Here is a 19,917-nt window from a genome sequence, read left to right as displayed (position 1 = left end):
TACTCCCTCAGAATCTTCCTTCACCTACCTCACCACCATATTGTGGTTCTTTCTGATCCCCTCTGTGTCTATTTTATGCTATGATTCCTGCAACAGAGTCTGATCCTTTATGTAGCTGATGTAATTGTAAGGGCTGAATAGGTTTTGGATGAGTGAAGGAAGCTGAGATCTGTGTTCTAATCAATACAACTTGTATCTCCCACATTGCAGGTCCTGGAGATCTTAAAATTGCTATCTGTCATATGAATATTTACTTACGTGGCCGAGGAACATGGCCTTGGTTTGGGTTGAGAGGAGGGATCATTTCAGTTTTGTTTTGTTTTTTTTAAATTTGCATTAAATATGATTGTAGGCAGAACTTAGCATCTCAGGTCAGTGTAGTATCAACTGAAGCAAATCAGCTAATCCTGCAGGGACATCTCCCTTTAGAGCTCTTTTCAGAAGACTTATGTATCTTCCTTGAATCGTATAATGACTTCAGGTAAGTGATCCAGTGAACTTTTGTTGCTCTCTTCTATCCCACTCTGTCCATTGACTTGTAAACAGATGCTTCAGTACACAAAGGAAGCTTGCCATTTAAAGGTACCCAAAGGCATCCTACTTTAATGTCAGTAAGCATCCGCTAGATGTCAGGTGAGGTGAGGTTCCAGGCATGCTGGAATGTTCCAGAAACGGGGCAGGGGTGGAGCTGGAACCTAGGGACAGTCAGGGCCTGGGCAGTCGGACCCCACTCTAGGGGGGATTTCTGTTTTTCTTGCTCATTGTCTGTAGGGACAGAAGTAACTCAGGCTTTACTCTGGCAGGCTTTACTCCACTAACCTGGGAGGCCAGTCTGTTGGGTGGGACACAGTGACCACCTTCTAGGTGTTAGGAGTAGTGGTTATGTGTGGTGGACAGCAGCATCACGGTTCCGGCCACCGAGCCTTTTTACTCACAACCAGACCCAAAGGTGAGAGAAGGACACTGGTTAAGTGGTTAGAGGTGTAGGGGGAACAAATGTGGTAGAGAAACCAAGGCAGTGCCATTCATATGGACTCAGCCCATTTGGGGGTGTCAGGGGAAGTTGTATGTGAAAGGGTCCACCACTGCCCGGGACTTACTGGTGGGAGGTGCCTGGTGAGAGGCCCAGGCACAAGGGCAGGCTCACCAGCAAGTGCATGGAGCTGCTCTTCTCTCTTCCCTCCCAGGGCAGACCCAGCTATGGACAGGGCTGCTCTTTGGTAAAAAGCTCCAGGGACAGGGGCACCTGGGTGGCTCCATCCATTAAGCATCTGACTTTGGCTCAGGTCGTGACCTCGCAACTTGTGAATTTGATCCCCGTGTTGGGTTCTGTGCTGACAGCTCAGAGCCTGGAGCCTGCTTAGGATTCTGGGTATCCCTCTCTCTCTCTGCCTCTCCCCTGCTCACACTCCGTCTCTGTCTCTCAAAAATAAACAAGCATTAAAAAATTTAAAAAAAAAATGCTCTGGGGACTGCGGCTGGGAGGAGCATGGAAGGACAGAGGTGACGCTTCCCCACCCCTGTTCTTACCTTTGGCCAGCATGGTTTTGTACTTGTAAAACATAATTTCATTTATTTTTGAGCAAGTAAACATCTAAGACAACTAGTGTGATAAAAGGACTCACCTATTGGCAAAGTGACAAAATCTACCCTGTGGCTTTTTTTTTTTTTTTTTCTAGAGAAAAAGCGTAGACTTGCTGAGACACTTTTGCTATCATAGAGCAGTGGTTCTGCATCAGAATTGCCTGGAGGGCTTGTCAAATCTAATTGCTGAGCCCCATCCCCAGAGTGTCTGAATCAGTATGCCTGAGGTAGGGTCTGAGAATTTGCATGTCCAGCAAGTTCCCAGGTAATGCTGCTGTAGTGGCCCCACTCCAGGGGCTATACTTTGAGAACCTCTGTTACAGAGTGATTGATTTATTCACCGTGCTCTGAATGCAATTTACATGTTTTTGGTCAAGTCTGCCATTGCTGCGCATTTCTTTTACTGATATACTTGTCTGTGTCTTCTTTGAACAGGTATTTTGACGTTGGACTGCATGATTTCTTAATCAGGTAAGCCCATCATTTTAATTCTAGATATCATTGCATAGCATGTCTATTATGGAAGACTGAGATGAAAATACAATCCTTTTTAAATATCTTGTTAAATAATGGCAATTGTACACTTGTCAAAAAAAAAAAAACCCACACACTGCTAACATTACGGTGTTTTGGGCCTCCAAGAATTGCACGCAAAATTATCCTTTTTTTAAACAGTCAGAGGAACTTCTATGTAAAGCAGTTTATAGCTAAAGTGGTAGTTTCCCAAAAGCATGGGCAAACTTGTTCCAAGTGCTGGGCTGCTGGGAAGACAAATAGAGAAGTGAAGAGAGTTAGCTTGCCTTCATACCTTAACCCACTTCACCAATTTTCCCTCCATTGAATTTAAGCTTTTAAAGTTGAATCTACTGGTTGTTTTATAGTCATGCAGATACAACCTCGTTCATAATTGGAAGAGATTACAGATGGCAGTTTATATCCTAAGTTTATTGGTGATTTTTACCAGAGTGGCTTATGGGGCATATTAATTCCAAATATCTATTAAATCAAACAGAGGTTAAATGGAAATATACCAGAATATTAACAGGGCTGGTAAAAATTTACATATTTTTCTGCTGTCAACTTTGCTGTATTTTCTAGATTTTTTTTGTATTGGGCATGTATTATTCTAATAACGGTGAAAAATGGTCATAAAAAACGCTTGTCAGAAAGGCACGTGAGAAGCAATAATGGTTTCCGAAGGACTGTAAGCTAGTGATTACAAGGGAACTAGAAATTATGGAGAGTGATTTGCTTTCTGCAAATAGGAGACTGTAAATGCTAATTCTAAGAGTCTGCTAATACACAGTTATAAATCCCATGTGATTTTTTGGGTAGGTGTTACAGTGGTTCAGCTCGCCACCATGCAGGGCCGTCTTTGTGTGGGTAAGATGCTGTCTGAAGGGAAACGTGCATCATTGGCATCGCCTTTATCCTAAACCCACAACATTTCCTTCGTGCTGCATCACATACAGTGGTGTTCCAAGAAAGGCCACCCACACCTCGTCATTTCTCCAGGGCCTCATCCAAAGGTGTGCATTGAAATCTTTTTGGCCCACCCTAGGCCCAAGGAATATAGATTTCCCTAGCATTCTCCAGGATATCACACATAGATGGTAGTGTGTTAACTACTACCCTCGATGCATTAAAGGGTAAATGCATTACAGCAGGAGGGATGAAAGACCAGAGTTCACCGAAAAGGCAGGCATGAGGATTCCATGTGTACGCTGATAAAAGCCGTCTGGGTACACTTCCAGGAGTGGTTTGGATTTTTGAGTTAGTGTCTTTGGTACTTTGTCCTGCTACCATGCCACTGTTCACCTGATCCTTGTGGCGGATGCAAGTTTGTACTTTATTTTCTCTACTAACTTCTTGAAGGCAGGGAACGTGTCTTAGTCGCCTTTCTGTGATTAGATTGTAGAGTCAATCTTCAACAGACATTTGTGCTTCGAGTGAATGAACAAAATGAGGCAGAAAGGACAAGGGGGGCAAGGATTAAGAAGAAACTGTTCAGCCATTTATTCAACAAAGAATTCTTAATCCTGTCATGGGCCACGTACTTGGATATGTCTGGGAATACCACTATGAGAAAAACAGGCATTTGAGTTAAAGCTTTCCCTGAGCTTATCACTTGCCAGGCTTATGGTGTGAGGGGCCTTGAGGTGGGGGGAGGGGTGGTCTGCCTCTGGGACCCCTCCTGCCTTTCCTTCTTCTGGGATCCAACCGCATTTCCTATGTTGGGTGGGGAGGAGGGTAAGGGGGAAGTTCAGTGTTTCTAATGTAACTGGTGCTGGGATCCCTTTGTCCTGGTGGTTGGCCCTTTTGGGTGGTACTGGTGAGATGCTCTAACTAGTCATCTTAGTGTTCTGTGAACCAAGCAGAAGTAGGAGGTAAGGCTTCTTTCTGCCCTGACATCTCTCTGCAGTTTTCCTTTCCTTTGCTCTGGTAAGGGCAGAGCAAATCAACATGTTTGTTGTGTATCCACTTGGGGAATGAGGGGGTCAGTCTCCCCTTCTTGCAGGAGTGCCCAGTCTCTGTGATGAAGTCTCCTCATTCCACCCCCTTCCCCCATGGCCATGATACACTCTGCACCAAGCCAAGAATTTGAAGACTCTGAGTTCCTTCCTTTATGCTCCTCCCATTTTGGGAGCTGGAGGGTGGAGATGTTGGGGGGAGGTAGTTGCTGGGAGCCGCCAGTTCTCCATCTCTTAGGAATCCCAGGATGGGGTGGGGGTATCACCCCTTTATTTGTAGCTCCCTTTAGAAATGCATCCTTTCTGCTCCTGGCTTGGGAGGTTAAGACTGAAGGGGACTGAGCACTGTTTCTCATGGGCGCCTTAGTGAGGACTATTTCACTGGCATGATGGCCTTGAAGTCAGGTTGAAGCGGGTTGGGGCACTGTGTGAGGGGCGGGTGATGGAGTGGCAGCAGCAACTGTCTCAAGGAGTTAAGCAGTGGGGGTGCCTGGGTGGCTCGGTCATTTGAGCATCTCACTCGACTTCTGCTTGGGTCATGATCCCAGGGTCATGGGATCCAGCCCCATGTTGGGCTCTGTGCTGAGCGTGGAGTCTGTTTGAGATTCTGTCTCTCTCCCCCTCTCTCTTTTCCTCTCTCCCCCTCTCAGTCTCCCTCTGCCCCTCCTCTGCTCACACTCCCTCTGTGTGTGTGTGTGTGTGTGTGTGTGTGTGTGTGTGTGTGTGTGTGTGTGTCAAAAGAAAAAAAAAGGAGTTAAGCTGTGAAGGAGAAGGAAGAAAGGCCAGGCAGCTGGTGGAGAGGGTGGTTTGAGTGGAGATTTTTTTCTTTTTAATTGGCGGGGCTCTTGTATTTAGTCACCAGAAGGTGTTAAGTGTCCTTTAGACTTAGAGAAAGTGGTTTCAGTTGGGTGGAGAGAAGCAGCGAGTGATTGCCCTGGGAGCTGGGAAGCAAAGGCAGGGAGTGCATTTTCCTGTTACTCAGTCACTGCGGAGAACTGGAGGGTTGGAAGAGTGAGGCAGTGCTGCTTGAATCCTCACCCTGTATTGGGTAATAGAAGAAAATATATTCCCTTTGTAAAAGAGGAGGTGTTGGAGAAATTGGCATCGATTTTTTTTTAATTAACTACATTTATTGGCTACAACAAGCTCTTAACATGTACTCTGGGTCATCGGGCTGTATTGAACACTTTGTGTTTGGCATAAGAGAAACTGCAGCCTCCCTGAAATTAATCAGCTGCATCTTTTATGTTGATGGAAGCAATGTCGACTTCTCTGGAATGACATAAATTTCCACAAAGCCAGGAGCCCTATCTGTAATCCCAGCCCAGGCAACTGCAAGGAGGGGCATGCTTCCCTTTAAGCTGTTGGGGTATTTCACTGAGCTGTGGGGCAGGAAGGAGCTGTCACGTTTAATGAAATGTGAGCATTTTTGGTATTGGTGTTTTATGACGACTGTGGGAAAAATCGAGTGACCTCAGTCCTTCCAAATCTCACAGAAATCAAAGGAAAGACTTTCAGGAAACAGTAATCACAACTCACTTAAGAATAGCGCCAGAAGAAGGCTTTTGGTTGGGATTCTTAATGTAACTCTACAAAAGAAAAAGGAAAAAAAAAAAAAAAAAGCCCAATCTGGGAAGAGAGATTATGGAAGAAAATAGCTCTGTTTCATTTTAAAGACCAGGGTAGCATGTTTAAGTTTAGCTTAGTTTAGTTTTGGCAAGAAAGTAAAAATGATTAGTGATGTTGGGTTGGATTCTTGCTGACTGAGGCATTTTTCTCTCTTTTTTTAAGTTTATTGATTTGAGAGAGAGGTGGGAGTTGTGAGCAGGGGAGGGCAGAGAGTGGGGCGGGGGGTGGGGAGGGGAGAGGGAGAATCCTAAGCAGACTCCACATTAGCACAGAGCTCGATGCCTGGCTCAGGCTCCATCTCAGGAAACGTGAGATCACCACCTGAGCCCAAATCAAGAGTCAGACACTTAACTGAGCCACCCAGGCGTCCCCAGGCATTTTTCCATTTTACCCAGAGTTGTAGGCAGCTGCACCCTTCTCACAAACGCACGCTGTAACTGCTTTGTACCTGCCCTCCTGCCCTTCTCTGAGTTCCTCACATTAGGGAATAGTTTTAAGTGATACAGGATGTCATCCTGACTTTTAAAAGAAGACCTGAAGCCTTCCATCTTCTGTGATGTCTGGAAGATTAAATTTGTCTGTCTTCCTTTTACAATTTTTGCATTGCCATTATTCTTATACATTTAAAAATTAGAAAAAACACTAGCTGTACTTTCATCTTCTTTTCTATAGTATTTATACTCAGCTAGATAATTCATTTCAAATAAGGATTTTTTTTTGTAAATAGCAAAATGAGTTTTCTTTACCACTATTTTCCATTTTTATTCTAAAGATCATGTGTGAGTACATCAGAGTCGCTACTTTTGTCCTAAGGATAGCATCTTGATGTCCTGTCAGGACTAGCAGAAACGCAGAGTGTGGGCTCCTGCCACTGATACTTCTTCGGCAAATAGAAAACGTCACTGAGCCTCTGGTGTGGCCCTAAAGCTATTTGAGATCTCCAGAGTAGAAGAGAAATTCCTTTCTGTAAGTAAACAGATTCTGCTTTTAGAATGGTGTTCAATATAGTGTAGATTTAATCCTACAGAGATGCTAATGTTTGTATGAAACAGTGTGTGCCCCTTTGAAGCGTTCTGCTCTGGTGAGAGAGAAGGTAGAATGGGAGAACTGTTCACTTCTTGTGGTGCCTTTTGTTCCTCTGGAGGGGGATCCCGAGATTCCAGCACAGTCTGGAGTCTTTGAATTGCCAGAGGGCAGCGAATTGCAGTAATGTGTGAATTAATGGCTCACTGAATTCTGAAAGGCACAAAGCTGCTTTTGGCTTTCCCTGGGTGACACCCTATACCCGACCCATTCATAAAACTAGCTCTAGCGCGGAAAAGAAGGGTTGTTTGGGCTAAAAAATGTTGGTGTTTTGAGCTTCATGAATCACAGGGTAGTTTTTTAACCTCCTTTATTTTGAGTAGCACAGAGTCTACCACCACATTTGCTGTAGTTAATTGTAGCATTCATGGTGTTGACAAAGAAGTCTGCTCACCATCATTTGAAATATGTCTTGGATTCTGTGATGTGTGAAATGTTCAAAAGAGTCTGCCTTTAAGAAGGCAAGCAGTCAAATGAAGAATTAATTTGGGTTAAAGACTCCTCCCGAGAAGAAGGAAGAGAGCTGGGGATAAGCCTGCCTCTTTCCTTCAGATAGTTGATCCCCGTTTAGGCTCTCAGCTGCTCTGGAAACAGAGGTTAAGGAGAGGAAGGTAGGCATTTGGCCCTCGAAGTGAGAACCAGATGGTAATAGGAAGATAATTAGCATCTGTATTCAGTCTAGGAGTTTAGAAACACTAAAATGAATACGTGAAACAACTAAAGATATATATATATATGTGTATATATACACATATACACACACACATATGTATATGTGTATACATATATGTGTATATGTGTGTATATATACACACACACAAGATGCGTATATATGCATATATACACAGGCATTTTGTCTCTGAGTTATTGTATGTGTGTGTAGATATTTTTGTACATAAATATAAAAGAAAGATAAAACTTATGTATATATTCTATTTTTTTTAATTTATTTTTTACATTTTTTTCTTTTTAACGTTTATTTATTTTTGGGACAGAGAGAGACAGATCATGAACGGGGGAGGGGCAGAGAGAGAGGGAGACACAGAATCGGAAACAGGCTCCAGGCTCTGAGCCATCAGCCCAGAGCCCGACGCGGGGCTCGAACTCACGGAATGTGAGATCGTGACCTGAGCTGAAGTCGGACGCTCAACCGACTGAGCCACCCAGGCGCCCCTGTTATGTATATATTCTAAATACACACATAAGATAATTCAGAGGCAAATACCTGATTTGTTACATAAGATTTTAGATGTTTTTAAATTAATTTTTTTTATTTTTTAGGGGTGCCTGGGTGGCTCAGTCAGTTAAGCCTCTGACTCTTGGTTTTGGCTCAAGTCATGATCTCGTGGTTCATGGGTTTAAGCCCCATATCAGGCTCCATAGCTGGCAGCATGGAGCCTGCTTTGGATTCTCTCCCTCCCTCTCTGCCCCTCCCCGACTCATGCTTTCTCTCTCTCTAAATAAACTTAAAAAAAATTTATTTTTTAATTTATTTTGTGTATTTTTATTTTTATTTTTTAATTCTTTTTTACCTTTATTTATTTTTTTTTGAGACCGAGAGAGACAGAGCATGAACAGAGGAAGGTCAGAGAGAGAGGGAGACACAGAATCCGAAACAGGCTCCAGGCTCCGAGCTGTCGGCACAGAGACCGATGCGGGGCACAAACTCACAGACTCTGAGATCACGACCTGAGCCGAAGTCGGATGCTCAACCGACTGAGCCACACAGGTGCCCCTATTTTTATTTTTTTGAAAGAGAGAGGGAGAGAGAGTGTGTGCAGAGGGGCAAAGGAAGTGAGAGAGAATCTTAAGCATGCTCCATGCAGATCCTGGTGCTGGGCTTGTTCACACGTCCCTGGGATCATGACCTGAGCCAAAATCGAGAATTGATCTGACTGAGCCACCCAGGTGCCCCTAGGATTTTGGAGTTTTAATTTTATAAATATAACGTGGAAGTCAACTTTCGTTTGTCCAAGGAAATAAATTTTAATAGTGGCATGAAAAGCAAATGTGCTGATTAAGAGCTGCTCCCACCTGAGGTGAGCCTACACTCTGCGTCTTTGCAGTCCTAATTAGGCCCTGCTGATTTTCTCTTTGTGGCAACTGGAAGGGAGAAGTGGCACCTGGGGGAGCCACCAAGTGTCTTTTGTCCCTGCCTGCTGCAAGCTCATCTTCTCTGAAGCGACTGCAGTAGCACAGCATTCTTTTTAAACCTTTCTTTCATTCCGCTTGTGGTTTATGAAAACCAGCAGCTAATGATCTGTGTGGTGTTCCGGTAACAAAGTGTTTTAAATAAAAAGTGAAGAAAGCCACAGTCCAAAGCAGGCCCGACAGAGGCAGTTAATGAAAATGCAGGCAGGGTGCCGAAGAGAAGCTATCCTGCATCCATGGGGCTTGCCCCCCTTTACCAGGCTGTCCCTACCCCCTTCCACGAGACTGTCCCCTCTTCCATGGCGCTGCCCTGCTTCCGCCATTGTTCCTTTGCTCAGTTTCCCAATCCTGTTGAGTCTGTCTCCTTCACATCTTCCCCATCACCCTTTCCTTCCTGTTTCTGGAGAAAGGAGATGCACTTTTGTCTGAAACTCAGGCTTCTTACTCCTACAGGTGTGGTGAGGTGGGATAATACATGCTAATCACTTAGCTCTGTGCCTGGAAACACTGAGGACTCAGTAAGGAACAGTTCTGTCCTTCTCCTCCCACCCCCTTACCTCTGGAATCAGAGTAGCAGGTTTGAGTTCTGGCCTTTCTCCTTCCACCAGTGTGACGTTAGGTAGCTCGTTAACCCTTTATGAGCCACCAGTTGCTCCTCTGTAAATTGCCTACTTACCTGATGCTGTCACTCCCTTCTCAGAACCAGTCGGTACTTCTCTTCCCTTCAGTCAAAACCAGACTATACCCTCATGTCCTGGGCCACCACAGTTGGTCTTCATGCTGCCTTTCCACCGTTATTTCCCTTTGCGCAGTGGCCAAATGGAACCAAATGCGGCTTTCTGTCCCTCCCAAATTTCCTGGCTTCTTTCCTTTGCTCATGTGTTTCCTACGCCTGATTCGCCCATCCCTCCTCCACATCCAAATCCTGCCCCATCTCAAGTCCATCTCAATGCTGCCTCCTCCAAGCAGCCTTCCTCTTTCTCCTTTGATAGCACTACCTCCCAAGCTTCCAAGACCATGGGATTCTGCCAGAATATTTTAGATGGGGCAAGGTGGCAGGAATCAGTATCATTACCACTCCAGGTGACCCGTATGCTCAGGGAAGTTTGGAGCCTATAGCTTGCGCATCTCAAACATTCCTCCTCAACAGTGAGCTTTTTGAGAGCAGGGTCTGGTTCATGAATACATTTCCAATAATACCCCATAGTGTCTAATGTACAGAGGGCCCTTTGAGAGGTCCAAACTTCTTGTTGTGAAATCAATAAGTCCCGGAGAATGTAATGCATAGTGTGGTGATTACAGCTGATAATACTGAATTGCAAATCTGAAAGTTGCTAAGAAAGTAGATCTTAAAAGTTCTCATTACACACACAAATTTGTAACCACACAAGATGATGGTTGTTAACTAAACTTACCCTGGTGATCACTTTGCAACATACACATATTGGGCCTTTTATGCTGTGTACCTGAAATTTAATAGGATGTTTGTTAAAAGATACACCGAGGCGTGTGTAAAGTTTGAAGAGTTTATTTGAGCAAAAAGGAACCAAAACAGGGCAGCAAGCAATCTAGCCAGAGAGAAAGGAGCCCTGAGGAGCTGTATATAATGAAAGACTTGCATAGCCAGGAGAGAGTGGGAACAAAGAAAAACTAGGCGAAAAACTGGATTGGTTTTTGCAGGGTTACTTTGCTTACTTTGCTAAAGGGAATGACTGCGGTCTGTGGGTCACATTACCTAACCTGTGCTGATGTAGTGATTCCTGATTGATCCATTTCTTGGAGAGTGGAAACTGCAGTTAAGTCTCCATTTGATTAAGTCTCGATGTGGGGCTTAGCATTAGCAACTCCATTTTGGGTCTGTTGCCTTGTTTTTAACATGTTATATGTCAATTATATCTCATTTTTTAAAAATGCAATGCTTTTTCCATTAAAACAAAAAGGAAAGCAACAGATTAAGTTCATTTCCTTCATGACAGAGCTGAAACCCAGTGTTCCCAGTCTGAGTAACCCAAGGACACAGAGGGTAGGGGGGCTGCCTGAGCGTCTGGCACCATTAATTTTTTTTTTTTAATGTTTGAATGAATAAATTTTAACTCTTAAAAATGTAACGGACTTATTGGTAACCATCTCCTTATCTTTTCACGTAATCCATTTCTGTAACCAGTAAGTGGTCCTAGTAGTCTTCCAGGAGCTGGGGGAAAGGCAGTGATAGGTGGACAATGTCCTGCCGTCAGTTGGCTTGCATTGCAGTCGGTGGAGACAGAATACACAAGCAAACAAGTCAGTGGGCACAGTGACTCCCATGAGGTGATGGGAAGGCACAGGCTGAGAGCCTTTTGTGACCGCACAGGAAAGATAGGAAAGGCTTCTCTGAGGCACCTGGGGACTGAGCAGAGATGTGAGTGAGGAGGAGGAGGCAGCCAGAGCAGGGTCTGGGCTAGGCTGTTCCAGGCAGGGAGCAGGGCAGGCACCGAGGCCCTGAGATGAAGAGGAGGCCCGTGAGGAATAGAAGGGACGGAAGCTGTGGGGCTTGCGGGGTCATGGAGCAAGGAATCCACAGAAGTCTGGGGGCAGAGGCCACTGCCAGACTGTGGAGAAGATTGGGTTCCCTTTTAAAGCCCACTGGAAGGTTGTAAGTAGGGGAATAACATGATTTGATTTATATTTTTCAAAACTCACTGCGACAGGCTGAGCTGGCAAGTTAGTGAAATTGGGATTCTTGAACCTCAGCCATTGCCATGCTGCTCCACCCCAAGCTGGAGCTCGGTGACCCAGGCCTGTCCTTGCTCCCCAGGGAAGGTTCTCTGACAAGCAGCTGCTGTGAGAGCTGCTCTGCTGAGGAACACTAGCCCCAAACTACCCTTCTATTTCCCTCTGCTTATGTTTGCTTGGTATATTGTAAAAGGTATGGTTGTGCACATGGGCATTAACTTGGAGGCAATGAAACCATGGTGGAACGTGGCAGTAGGCCCTCTCTAGAAGCATGGGCAGCTGGAGAGAGTGGGGTTGGCTCCAGGAGGTTCGCTCAGAATGGAGGTTTGCAGCCTTCCCCTGGTGAGAAGTAACCATCTTGTCTTGGGAGCTCCCTACAAGCCCAGCCTCTCGTTTTTCCCTGGAACTTTATCTGCAGGGTCTCCGAAGGCCTGTTCTCAGCCCTCAGCGCTCCTCTCCCAGTGCCTCTCTTCTTGGATGTCAGCCACTGTTAGGACAGGAGGCCTCCTACATCCACAACGCTGGCTCCCTCCTGGGGCTGCCTGGAGCAGAGTCCCATCTGGTTTGCTCCTGAAAGGCCTCACATAAGGCATTGGTGTTTTCTCCCCTTTCTTGTCAAAAACCACGTCCCCTCCCCCAGCTTCACCCATCACGGTCACAGTCCAAGACAGCTTTTCTTATTTATTCTCCAGACTGAAACACTTGGAGAGGCTTGTGGTCCTTTCCTTTCTTTGTAGAATCTGGGGGTTGGAATGGCCTTGATGATTATGCTCCACATTACAGTAATTTTCAGCTCTTAGAAGATTTCTCAGATCTACTTTGCTTCTGTCTTACTGCCACCACTTTTGAGGAAGAAGTTTTTAGAATTCTTCATCTTCACGGCTGTGCTATATTAGGTTTGTTAATTAGAAAACCCAGATTAAAAAAAAAGAAAACTAAAAGAAACCCTTCATGTTCTTGAGAGTTGAAATGCAGAATTCACTTCCTACCATACATAGCTTCTATCAATACAGATGTTCCAGGGAATAAATGTATCTTTTAAAAAAATCAAGAAGAGCCACTGGTGAATTAATTGAGAAAATTTGCAGTGTAGAGACATTATTTTAAGTGTAAAAAGCTCTGAGTCAGGGATGCTGCTGAGCAAGACAGGCTGTGAGATCCATGCGGTCTGAGCTAGTGCAGATGGGTTATTTACTTGACAGGACATTTGTTAAGTAATGATGGTGGTGCTGCCTCTTTTTCGGATTCTTTTTCTAGTTCCTGGGATCATTCTGCCCTATGGGGCTTCCATGCCAGATGGAAGCCAGAAATTTGCTTTCCTGCAGTGTGGGAAGGGTCTCAGATTCCCCCTTCCCTCTATTTTAGACTCCGATGAGAACAGGTACGTGCAGGTAAGACCTGGAATGCATGCTGGTGAGCCTGGCGGCAGTGCCATCCAGCTTTGAGAGGCAGAGGTCCGGGTTTGGGGCCTCTCACCCAGCACTGGTGATTGGGAGCCTCTCCCCTGAGCCAAGTGGCAGGCACGGTAGGGTCCCCATCACTACTCCAGCAGTGGTAGTGTGATTTGTCCTGACCGCATAGCCTCCAAGCCTGGCTTTGAGACCCTCTCTCAGAGACTGTGCAAATTGCTGATCCTTCTTTAATAAATCCCTTTCATATTAAAACTGATCAGAGTGGGTTCTGTAATTTGCAATGAAAATATCTGATGGGGTTACTTACCCAATGAAATTTGGTATGTCTAGTGGAGCGGAGAGAGTGTGTGATCTTTACTCGGCTTTTCCCATGAGCTGCTTCAGTTCCACACGCCAGAGTCAGAACTGGAGCTATTTTTACATCAGAACAGAAGCAGTCCACGAAGAGGCAAGGACACTGGATCAGATGCAGAGGACCACGACAGTAGTCTGCCTTTCTGCTCTCTTGCTGGAATGACTTCATGCAAGTGTCTTCTCCTGTTTGGACCTCAGCTTCCTTATTTGTGAAATGAGAGAATTATACCCGATAAACTCCAAGGTCCCTTCCAATCTCAGCAGTCTTTGATAAGCAGCTTTGGTGTGTTTAATACTAGAGGGCCACTTGTGTTGTCCAGATTTACAATATAGTAGCTACTAGCTGTATTATTTATTATAAATAAAATATAAATGATTAAAAGTCAACACAACTGTAAGTTCAGTTCCTTAGTGGCACTAGCTACATTTTAAGTGCTTAATAGCCATGTGTAGCTACTGGCTACCTTATTGGACACTGCAGAGCAGAGATAGAACATTTCTGTCATCACAGAACATTCTCTGGCCTAACACTGGTCTACATGATAATGCCATTTGTCTACTTCCCTTGTAGAGATGCTGGGTGTTCTGTTGTATTTCTGCCCGCCCAGTTGAATGATAAGCATCTACTTTATTAGCCATTCAGCTTGCCTCAAATGGGACTCCTTATTTACCTCCCCTCATGTCCCAACCCTACTCTTCTCCCTCCCCCAGCCACCCCCCCCCCCATCAACCAGAGTAGAAGCCCTGGGGATATTCTGGAAATGTCCTACTTCCTCACGCCCCATATCCATTTTGGTTCCTAAATTCTGTTAGTTCCTCCTATAGATATTAACTGCACATGCTCATACACCATAACTGAAACCCACTTCATCTTTCACTTGCCTTCTATTGTGAACCTCACCTTTATTTTCTTCTTTCCAGTCAGTCCCCTCAGGCCCAAGGGCATTGAGTCAAAATAGCTTAGAGGGGCACCTGGGTGGATCAGTCGGTTAAGCGTCCGACTTCGGCTCAGGTCATGATCTCACGGTCCGTGGGTTCGAGCCCCGCGTCGGGCTCTGTGCTGACAGCTCAGAGCCTGGAGCCCATTTCAGATTCTGTGTCTCCCTCTCTCTCTGCCCCTCCCCTGTTCATGCTCTGTCTCTCTCTGTCTCAAAAATAAATAAATGTTAAAAAAAATTAAAAAAAAAAAAGAACAAAATAGCTTAGAAACAAAAATCAGTTTTAATTAGCCCCCTCCTCCCTCAGGCAACTGTTCAAGGGCTTTTTCTAAGACCTCACAGCCCCGTGAGCATTCTCTTTAAATTTCTTTTTGTTCCCTGAGCAAGACTTGCTAGTTCATTTTCTTCTTTCTGTGCACGCCGGTCCCCTCTTTCTGCAGAGGCCTTCTTGGCAGCTGGTTTGGAGGACACCTCTTTTGCTAAGCCCTGCTGACTTCCCTGGAAGAGCTAGATGCCCCCATGGGCGCGCTCTGTCTTGCTGACCACAGTCAGTGGCTTGGGGTCCAGGCTCAGGCGGCCTGGGTTTGAGAGCTGGTTGCATCACTGTTGACTTCATGAGCAACTAGGCAGCTCCGTGCTTGACTTTTCACGTCAGTAAGTGGGTATTAATAGTGATACCTACTTAACGGGTTTTTGTTTTTTTGAGGATTAAATGGCATAATATACATCAAGTGCTTAAATGGTGTTCAGTGGAGTGAACACTTGGTAATTGTTAGTTGTCGTCATCGCCATCATCATTGTCATCATACTTGCCACCCCGGAAGGCCAGAACTGGGAGCTTGGTTTCTTCTGCATTTTCCTTTGAGCACCTGGCAACGGATGGTTGTGCCCATAGGTTGGAGACGGCTGTAGGCCAAACCCAAGCCAGCTCTGGCACTTACTAGTTATGTGGCTTTACCAGCAAGTTTTTTAATATTACTGCTTCAGTTTCCCCTTTGTGAAATGTTGCCTTAGGAAGACAGTCAGATACTTCAAAATTTTGGGTTAAACCAAGCAAATAGGTAAGTGCCAACTGGGTGAGATCAATCATTCTAAATGTATGGATCCATTCACTTATTTATCAGTCTTGATACCCACTCTCCCCTACTCCGTACTTGAAAGACAGTAGTTAGCAAAAGGAACATAGTTCCTACACTCATGGAGCTTAGGGTTTAGGGGCAGAGAAGTGTTTGTTAAAGACCATATGCGTGTCTGGAAAGGTACAGCAGCCAGTAGTGCCAAAAAGGAGAGACACATGGTCCTACAGGTGTGTGTCACAAAGCACCTGATGTAGGTGGGATCAGGCTGGGGGAGAGCCCGCCATGGGGAAGGTTCCCCTAGGAGGCAATGCTTGGGGTCAAGGGTGGGGGGGAAAAACATACCCAAAGCTGGGGTGGAGGGGCAGGGTGTATTCCACGAGAAAGAAAAGAAAGAAGGTCCTTGTGGTTGGAGCACGGAGTGAGGCTGGGAAGTTGTCCTGGGCCAGGCCGTGCAAGGCTTTCCATGCCATTTGGAAGGTCAAAGTCAGGCCAAGATTCTAAGCAGTAACTCGGAAATGAGTGACTAGGAAGTTTGCTGGGAAAGTGTAGCTGTAGTCAAAATGGACATATGCACGTGTATCCTATCATGTCGAAAGTCCTCACTTGGACGATGGTATTGGCCTACTGAAGAAGAAAGCTTCAATAGAAAATGTATAGTACAGCCTGTTAATTAATATACTAGAGTAGAGGATCCTTCGTGAGGAATATCATCACCAGTGCTAATAATACCAACATTTGCAGTGATGTACACTTTCGTATTAATTAGAGCAGATTCATTTGCATCCACATAGCTTTAGCCCAATGAGAAGAGTGTGAGACAGTATCCTCGGTGAGCTGGGAATTGGGTATACCCTGCAGTCTGTGGGAATAAGGAGTTGCTGGGATACCAGAGAATAGGTATGATGCTGGGAGTCCATGTAGTGAGTTACTTCTCCATCATTTGTTTCGGAGGATTGTCAAAATCCCAGTGTGCTCATGGGAATGTTATGCCTTCGAACATTGCTTATTAAGAAGTGCAGCCTGGGAATCGTGGGGTTGGTTCCAAATATTGGTCAACATTTATGACCCAGTTGTGTTGCAGTGAGGGTACATGCTGTGTAGCTGGTGTTCATTAGACACAACACTAAAGCAAGCAGGCTGTGAGGAATGGGGTCAACTTGCTGTGGGGCAGGAGCTTAGTAAGGCACCAGCCTAGTACCAGGAGGTCAGTGTATGTGAAGAGTTGTGTTAAGATTTCCTTCCTGAGGGTCATGGACATTTTCTCTATACTCTGGCTATTCAGTATCTTTGGAACACAGTCTCGCTTTTGGAGAATTTCTGGCCATAGGAAATCTACCTCCTCAAAGCACAAGTCAAAAGTCTCTGGGTCTCCCTTGTATCTCAGGTCAGAATGTATCCCAGGCCATCACTCAGATGTATCAGAGTGGTAACTTTGATTTAGAAGAGACCACAAGAAAGACCCCACAGAAGTGTTTCTGGTAAGGGTGGTGGAGAGAAGTGCAGCTTCCAGATCAGCCCAGACAGGGGCTGATCTCACGTCTGTGGTAACAGCCACAGCACCGCTGGCATCTGCAGAGCAGTCTGGTTGCCCGATCATCTCTGAGCCTGACCTGATCTGCTGGCCCACCCAGGTATTCTGTGACCTAATGTCCTTTAAGACATTCCTTTTGTGCTTAAATTAGCTAGAGTGGATTCTGTTGATTGCAATGAAAAACTCTATCACACTATGTAAATGAGCGTGGTCAAGACTGTAAGTAGATCTCTTCTCACAGAACTCAGTGCTGAAGAGGGACCGCAGGAATCTCAAGGTCATTGGGTAGAGTTTAATTCTTTTAAGTATTGATATCAATTCAAGTGTTTCCACCAAAATGTGAGGCAACTTGAAAAACTTCAGTAAAATTGCACACACAAAAACAATAAGATTTATGGAAAAAATAGAGTTGGATAGATCATTCAAAACCTACACAACTCTGTCCAGGACACTGAGAAACAGTAACAATCCTAATAAAAGTATTAGCACAACTGGGAAGTGTCACCCTGAATTCCTAGGAAATAAATAGTCTAGTGTCAGCCTTTATGGTGGAAGGGGCCCTAGGGAGGGGCCCAGGCTGCTGGGCTCTGGAGACAAGGGCAGAGGGAGGTGGGGGGAAGTACTCGCCAGCTTTGCACGGCTTGAGCCATGACTGAGATGGGTGGCTCTGGGTCCCTGTTTTGTGTTGTTCTTCTACACAGGGTCGTGGAGAAGTGTGCCCAAGGTGCCTCTAAGAGCATGTGGTTCAGCTGGGCCAGTGGGAGCCAGGGACGGGATGAGTGGGTATCTGGACAGTAATGTAGGGCAGCTCTGCCAGTGAGCCTTGTGTTTGGATGCTTTTACTTGGGGGCTAAGAAAAAAATACATAAAATCCGACCCAGCTTCTGTTTTATATGGATATTGTCCTCCTATTTGCCAATTCCATAGGAACTACGGTATTTAAAGAAGTGTGTTATTGTCGAGCAGACTGTATTTATTTCAGGTGTTCTGTAAACCTGAAAGGGTGGAGGACCCTTGGCCTCTAGGTAAAGGGACAGTGGGAAGAGGATCCCTGGCATGGGCTAAGAGGAGGAGCCCTGTTGGAAGAGTAGACTGTCATCACGGGAGGCTGCAGAGAGGTGGGAGAGCAGAGCGGTTAGAAGCACAGGCTGTGGCCTAGGCCACCTGGATTTGAATTCCTACCCTGTTGCGTAGTAGGTCTGAGCCTTGATTTTATCATTTGTGAAGTGGAGACAATAATGATGCTATCTTACATTTGTTAATGCGTGTAAAATGCACGTACAACACTCAGCTCCCCAAGTGAGGACTGTTGTTGCCGACTTCTCATCCGTTTGTCTACAATACCATCTGCTTCAAGGATGAGGAGAAAGAACTCACGGGAAGTACCTCTCATGGGGTCTAACAGGTGCTCAGAACATCTTTGTTGATGGGAACTATCCACAGGGACCACAACCAACACTCTTTCCTTTCCTCGTCCCAAGGCAGCGTGGAAACTGCTTAGTGGCCGAGGTGGGGCGATCTTTATTGAGAGGACAGATTCAGAAGCACATTCTGGCCTGGCAGGCTGTGAATCCTGGGTGCTTTGGAGTCATGTGAGATCCCACGGGAAGGTCAGGTCTTCGAAACAGATCCTGAAGAGAAAGGAAGAACAGCTTGCTGCCAGCCTGGTTTGCGACCAGGCCATTTAAAATAAAAACACTTCAGAATCTGAAAGCCCACAGCATCTGTTTCTAATTGAAAGGTTATTTGCAGACAATATGTTTTTCATAGAGTGGCATGTGTAAGTGTTTATTAATACACTGAGTCTATTGCAGTGAAATCCATTTTGTCAATGGAAATAGATAATTATTTTTGAACCTTTTAATCACTTTTAAGCAAAATAATGAACTGGAAAGCGTTTAGCGGAGAATGTGCATCTGATTACCCAAGCAAATTATTCAGCTGGGATGAGATGCAAATATATATCGTCTCCTTCTGCTCTACTGGAGGGTGGTTCCTCATTTTCTCTCTTGGTTCTGTGACATCTTTACTCTCGTCTGGTACTTCAGACACCCATGATTCTAGTCCTAGATTCTTCATTTATTTCACAGCCTTGAGAAAGTAACTAGAGGTTTCTGGGCATCACTCACTCATCTGCAAAACACCTTAAGATTTAAAAGGTCCCTTCTCTCTCTGATCCTATATATCAGCAGAATTCTGTGACTTGATGAAAGTGGACAGATTCCTGTACACACTTGAGCAATTCAAGAATTCTGGTCTTCTCAAGGCCCCACACCAGAATTTAAAATACTAGATTTTCTGTTTCATTCAGCACCATGCACAGAACTCATACTATACACAGAATATATTAAAGCCAATGAGGGGACAGAAAAGCAAGTAACTGCTTAATTTTTCTGTGATCTAGTTGGAGACAGAAAACAAACACATGTGACATAATGAGAAAGATCAAGCCAGTCAGAAATGCCAGAACTAAAGTGTTCTCTAATTGTATAATCTGGAAGAAAGGAAGGAAGGGTCCTACCAGAGAGTCTGGAGAATGGGACACAGTCTTAAGGCAATTTTTATAATTAAATAATGGGACTTGGATTTACACTATATTTGGTGAGCCAAATCTGGGCTATTTATCATCTTTCCATCCTGTTTTTTTTGGGGGGGGGGAGGGGGAGAATATAGGTGGGTGGGTCTTTCTCCCTCACTCGATTTATGAGTGCCTTGGACACTTCTCTTTTTCCTTTGTGTTTGAAGATCTCATGACATCTAGGGTAGCACTTTAAGATAAATATCTTGAATTGGTGTTACACCCCTGATTCTCCCTTCCTGACCCTACCAGCGTTTGTTGGCACTGAACTTGAGCATGACCAGGAGAGGTGGTTGGTGAGATGGAGGTGAATGGCACAGAGGAGCCTGGCTCTCCGGTCGGTAGCTCTTTTGTTTGCTTCGGAAGACAGCATCTGTTGCAATGGTCAACCCCAG

At 45.1% G+C, this 19,917-nt stretch overlaps 1 protein-coding gene across 7 annotated transcripts in view; it reads left to right on the top strand.

The window, feature by feature from the left end:
- Positions 1-19,917, top strand: part of HHAT (hedgehog acyltransferase) — a 326,701-nt gene that overhangs the window by 176,233 nt on the left and 130,551 nt on the right. For all 7 annotated transcript variants that reach the window (XM_058701854.1, XM_058701853.1, XM_058701849.1 and 4 more), the window contains one exon: positions 2,020-2,055. In XM_058701854.1, the coding sequence (XP_058557837.1) occupies positions 2,020-2,055 (36 nt within the window). The remainder of the gene's footprint in view (positions 1-2,019; positions 2,056-19,917) is intronic.

Source organism: Neofelis nebulosa, chromosome 15, assembly GCF_028018385.1.
Source record: "Neofelis nebulosa isolate mNeoNeb1 chromosome 15, mNeoNeb1.pri, whole genome shotgun sequence".
NCBI classification, from domain to species: Eukaryota; Metazoa; Chordata; class Mammalia; order Carnivora; family Felidae; genus Neofelis; species Neofelis nebulosa.
Note: the sequence above shows the minus strand (reverse complement) of the source record. Positions and strands in the feature narration are given on the sequence as shown.